This window comes from Diplotaxodon limnothrissa, linkage group LG10 (genome assembly GCF_057381915.1).
Source record: "Diplotaxodon limnothrissa isolate DT_005_m linkage group LG10, D_limnothrissa_male_GT1.1, whole genome shotgun sequence".
Taxonomy (NCBI): Eukaryota; Metazoa; Chordata; class Actinopteri; order Cichliformes; family Cichlidae; genus Diplotaxodon; species Diplotaxodon limnothrissa.
This window is the reverse complement of record NC_140605.1, coordinates 24,885,055-24,890,472: the sequence shown is the minus strand read 5'-3', so window position 1 is coordinate 24,890,472 and position 5,418 is coordinate 24,885,055. Positions and strand designations below refer to the sequence as shown.

Below are 5,418 nucleotides of genomic sequence, written 5' to 3'. Positions count from 1 at the left end.
TCCCGTTAACCTCTGATTTCTTCGCTGCATTTTATAGCAATTCATAATCACAGTATTGTAGAACAAGTGGTATGTATCAATATGTGGTTTATATTTCTCATTTCAAAACAGCTTGAAGTGGCCCAACAAATTAATAGAGAGCATATATTTAAAAAAGACATAAAAATAAACAAACAACATTTAACAACAAATATTCAATGACAATTTATTTGAAAAAACAGTAAAACAAACATGTAATCTATTAACATCTTGTGCATTGATTCAGTCAAAGATTTGTAACACTTAAATGGTTTCAAGTCTCCCCATTTCAATATTGGGGGTTGGGGTATCCCAGAACTCCTTGCTCTGTCTTCTCTTAAACAAACAAGATATTACAAGTTAATTAGTAAGCTTCAGATATGCTGGCAGGTGAAGTTTGCTACCTTTGGACATAATCAAGCAAACTGCTAGCCATTTCCAGATTTTATGTTAACTAAGCTTAAGACCTGCTGACTGTACCCTTTTCTTTATTAGTATGGTAGCATGATGCTTTTTATTACAGTAAATCAAACTTTTCACTGGCAGTAAAAACAATAAAATAGACAATGATGTTAAATGTGGTATTAGCTGTTAAAACACAAAACCAGAACTGTGCGCTAATAGGGTTCAAATGTTAATTTTTTACTTGAATTTTGTGACCATTCAATTCCGTAAAAAATGAATAATGTTTTTATTTTCAATATGTCTAAATACTTATAGGAATTCTTGAATTCACAATCTTAGCATGCTTGTGGGATTTTATTTTGGGATTTCAGATGGTCACTTTCACGCAAAAGACGCTTAACATCAAATAAACTAAAGAGAAAGAGCTTGCCCATCAGAATGGGCCTCACATGGTATGGGTGGGTTAACTATTGCTGCATTTGTTATGCATTTCTTCTTCTTTTGGTCCACTGCAAAGCCTGAAATTACAAAAAAAGAGAAAAAAAGAGAAAAATGTTATTTTCTATTTCTTCACATTTGAAGGTATGTAGCATAAAAAAATATATTGCCCTTTTACAACATGCACATCACCTTATCAGGAAGTCAATCAATCTAAGTGTTCTCAGAAATTATGCATTGACAAATACTAAAATCAAGTTCTGATGTGTTCTACAGCCCACATGTGAGACATTTAGCACTTTGATCATATCTACATGTGATGCGTGAACTGCCCTCACCCCTGACATTTTTGCATCTGCTCCACGGTTTCCGGAAGATCTTTATGAAGGGTCTCCGGAAGGAAGAGGTTAACCACAGAGGAAGCAATTGTGAGACTTCCCATTAAAATATAAGGCAGAACTTTATTATACGTACCTAGAAATAATAAAGGAACAAAAGTCAACTTTAGAAAATGGCATACTTTTAGATACCTAAATGTATAACCTCATGAAATGTTAAGCATCTACAAATCTATGTTTACTTCAAGTTTACATGAGATGCTGCAAGACATACTTTTACCTGACTATTTAATATTTTTACATACCACTGCTGTTTTTCTGTGCTGGTTTTTTAGGTACCTACGCTATATCATTGTATGACTAAGCCAATGCAGTGTCTGTGTGAGATATCTAACATCTGTGTACCTAAAAAAATGACATAAGGTGCTGTGATACTGCCAACACGTGCAGCTGAGGAGCACATCCCCATGCCAATATTCCTGAGTACTGTGGGGTAAATCTCAGCAGTGTAGATGTACACGATGCTGAAGGCCATAGTGAAGCCAAACTTTCCAGTCATTTCTAATGCCAGAGCAACATTGTGAAGGGCTGAGGAGAGAAGAAATAGAGAGAGACTTAATTGTTTTTTGGTTTCATGATATTAGAGCTTTACTTTGTAAGAAGGGAAACCTTACTGTCAGGGATGAACTGGATGAGCAGAAGAACTCCTCCTCCAATGATAAGGAACAATGAAAGGAGCACTCTTCTGGGACATGTTTTTAGCAGCCACGTAGAGACTATGTAAGCGGGGACTTCGGTTGTAGCAGACAAAAAACAGTTCACAAATGGGTTGCCACTGAGGTTGGAGGTGTTCAGCGATAAACCAAAATACCCAATGTTTATTGCCATCCTGAAAATACAAAAAGAAAAGTACAGTGTCATTATTTACCAATATTTGTGTTATTATATAAAGGTCAAGTCAGCCATCTGTTCACACTGACTATTTTTGCTGAATTACAAAAACCTAAAATGTCAGAAAAAGGTGAAAGCAACCATAAAACGTACCATAAAAGGAGACACATCAGTGTGATACATCTCAGATTCTTGGATTTCAGAATATCAAGCATGGTATATGTCTTGAAAAGAGGCAATTCCTGGGTGTTAAATGGAGACAGAATATAATTTATGTGATTTGAACTTCTACTTTTGTACATAGACTATTGTCAGTATATCATAAGCAGATTATATGTGGGCTTTGTCCAAGGAAAAAGCATTATGTGGATATGAATGGGTGAGATTGTACTGTATTTTAATCTTATAGTAATCTGAGGAATGATTCTTAATTCCAAACACTAGCACTAGATTTCTATTCAAGAAAGCAACTTATAATAAAACATTATGGGGCAAAAAAATGTAAATGACTAAAATATTCAATGTGGCCTCTAGAGTCACATTTTTACATTTAGTCTGTGAATATTAAAACTACCAGCGTACACCTGTCAGCCACAACATTGAAACCACCTATGTAGCATTGTGCAGGTGCCCCTCATGCCAATAAAACAGCTCTGACCCTTGAAGGCCTGAATGTGATGTCTGGCACTGGGACATTAGCGGTGGATCCTTTGGGTTCCAGGGTTGGACATCTGTAGATCTGGCTTGTTCCGCTGCATCCCACATATCTGATCGGACTCAGATCTGGGTCAACACTTTGGGCTCTTTGTGGTACCCCCCTAAGCAGGTTTGGCAGTGTGGCATGGTGCACTGTCCTGCAGAGGGAGGCCGGTGCCGTCAGAGAGTGTTGCTACGATGTGGGGAGTGGGTCTGCAACAGCATTTAGGTGGGTGATACATGTTAAAGTAACATGCACAAGAATGCCAAGACCCAAGGTTTTTCCGGCAAAATAATGCATTGGAATGAGAAGACAAATGCTATTTGTTTCATCTGTCAGTGGTTTTAATGTTGTGGCTCATTCTGTGTGTCAAATTTCCAGAAATGTAACCCTAAATTTGTTTTTCCATTTTTAGAAAATACTAGATATGGACCTGAATGTTAGACAAATGCATATATTAATACTAATATTAATAACAATGAATGAACCTCACCTCAGATTCTTTAAAGATTACAGGTGGTGCCTGAACTTTATTTTTACTTGCAGCTTCTCTGACAATGGCCTCGGCCTCTTTGACTCTCCCCTGAGTCATCAGCCATCGAGGAGACTCTGGGATAAACCTGCCCAACCAACATAGTTTTAGAGTCTATTTTCTTCACAGTTATTGACAGTGTAATTGACTTTGCATTTATGCATGAATATTGGAATAAAAATCACTGGATATCATAAAAAACATACCACCACAGAGGAAAGTTTATCAGAGAGGTTGTTGACAGAACTGCAACCAGAGTCCTCCATTCTCTGATGCCGTATGCAATCCAAGGAAGTGTCATGTACCCAATGCAGTAGAAAAGGAAGGCTCCGAGAGTTGTGAACAGCACACGCATAGTTTTACTCAAAACCTCAGTTCCTATCCAAGATGAAATCATAAATCGTTAGTGACAAGCTTGTTACTGAAGGCAGACAGAGGAATCATACCAAACACATGTTTAAATTATATTTCAAACCTAGAACAAATGCAGAAATGTAGAGGGATATCTGAGAGGCTCCAACCCAGAGGTACATGATGCAGAACATCCTCCACGAATGAGAAAAGGACTGAAGCAGGACGGAGAGACACTGGACCCCAAGAGACATAAAAACAACCTTCTTCCTTCCAAACCTGATTAGAAAGGAATCGTATATATCGCAGATATTTATTCACAGATACAGAGCATTTATAAATGCATGTGGTTTGTTTTCTTTTGGTGAGGAAATGCAATCAAATAGCTACAGTTAAGGTTTAAAAAAACAAACAAACATCACAGCTAAATGAACAAACCCTCTTTGGAAATGAACCGAAATTGGAAACATTAGAAACTGAATAAGGAAATAAAAATTTATGTTAAATACAAAACTATATTAGCCCGTGTGTTAGCACCATCCCTCTTATAACAGCAGATGGGGCTGCTGTCATTAATTCCACTATATAGTGTGGCTATAGGTTTTTTTTTTAACTATTCCGAAATCAGTGTCATTTGCCAGCTATTTATTTTTCAGACACTACTGTAATCAGCACTGTATGAACAGACTTGATTTAGAGAAACTAACAGACTTGTAGTATATAGTAAATGACAGAAAATGTCTTATAATTAAGTCAATGTAGGTATAATTATACAGGGTGGATTCAGGGTAAGTAGAAAAAGGATAATTAGGAGTAAAGTACCTGTCTGAAAGCTGTCCTGAGACTAGGGACCCAATGAGATATCCCACAAATAGACTCGAGGATGCAAATGGAACTTTCCATTGGTTGTCACAAACAAGGTCCCACTGTAAAAGATGCGAATTACATAATAAAAAGACAGCTTAAAGCTTTCAAAACTGGAATTTCATGTTAGTAATCATAATAATATAATACTGACCTCAGTGACTATAGTGGATTGGTAGATTTCTTTGCTGTAATTCCATCCATCTAAACATCCCTCCTGCTCCAGGGTTGTCAGGTTAACTTCTCTTCCAGGAATATATCCTTGTGCAGAAAGATTTCTAACCACGTCTATCTTATATCTGCTGCACTGGCTCTGAACTTCCTCACCATCCACTATCGTAAAGGGAATGATGGCATCTCTCCACTCCTCGGTCAGGTTGACGTCTGGAATCAAACAGTGGTGTTTCGGAGCTGCTCCAACAAAGACAATGTAAAGCCCGTTGAATCCGGTTGACACAAAAACAACATTTAGGAGAAAGAATGTGGTCCAGAAGTAAGGACCGCTCTGTCCAAGAAATGCTGTATCGTCATCATAATCTCCCATTCTTTATATATAAGTATATTACAAAAAATACCTCCCTGCTCTGAAGGGAAAAAGGCAAAGTCTTGTAAAATTCTTCAGAGCTGGCTTTCTTCTTAAACTCTTCAGCTTAGTGTCAGAGTGTTAGAGCTGAGCTCTTTGTCAGGCAGAGTGAGCCGGTCTCTTGGTGGGACGGAGTTAAACTTTAAATTTAAGTGCTGAGTTTTAAACCTCCTTTCTAAAGGATAAATTTTCATCGCAATGTGAAACTTCTTGTTGATCCTCTATTCTTATAAGCAGTCAAGGCAGAAAATGAATCGAATATTAAAGAATGACAGACAGCTCATGCGGTAATTTGATTGGA

At 37.4% G+C, this 5,418-nt stretch overlaps 1 protein-coding gene across 1 annotated transcript; it reads right to left on the bottom strand.

The window, feature by feature from the left end:
- Positions 1 to 834: 834 nt before the first annotated feature.
- slc22a5 (solute carrier family 22 member 5) lies at positions 835 to 5,078 on the bottom strand. The gene is given in 11 exon segments (XM_085363996.1): positions 835 to 924; positions 926 to 941; positions 1,200 to 1,335; positions 1,605 to 1,787; positions 1,874 to 2,088; positions 2,244 to 2,332; positions 3,281 to 3,407; positions 3,526 to 3,697; positions 3,795 to 3,949; positions 4,493 to 4,596; positions 4,689 to 5,078. Coding segments are annotated over 11 exon segments (1,677 nt in total).
- Positions 5,079 to 5,418: the final 340 nt, after the last annotated feature.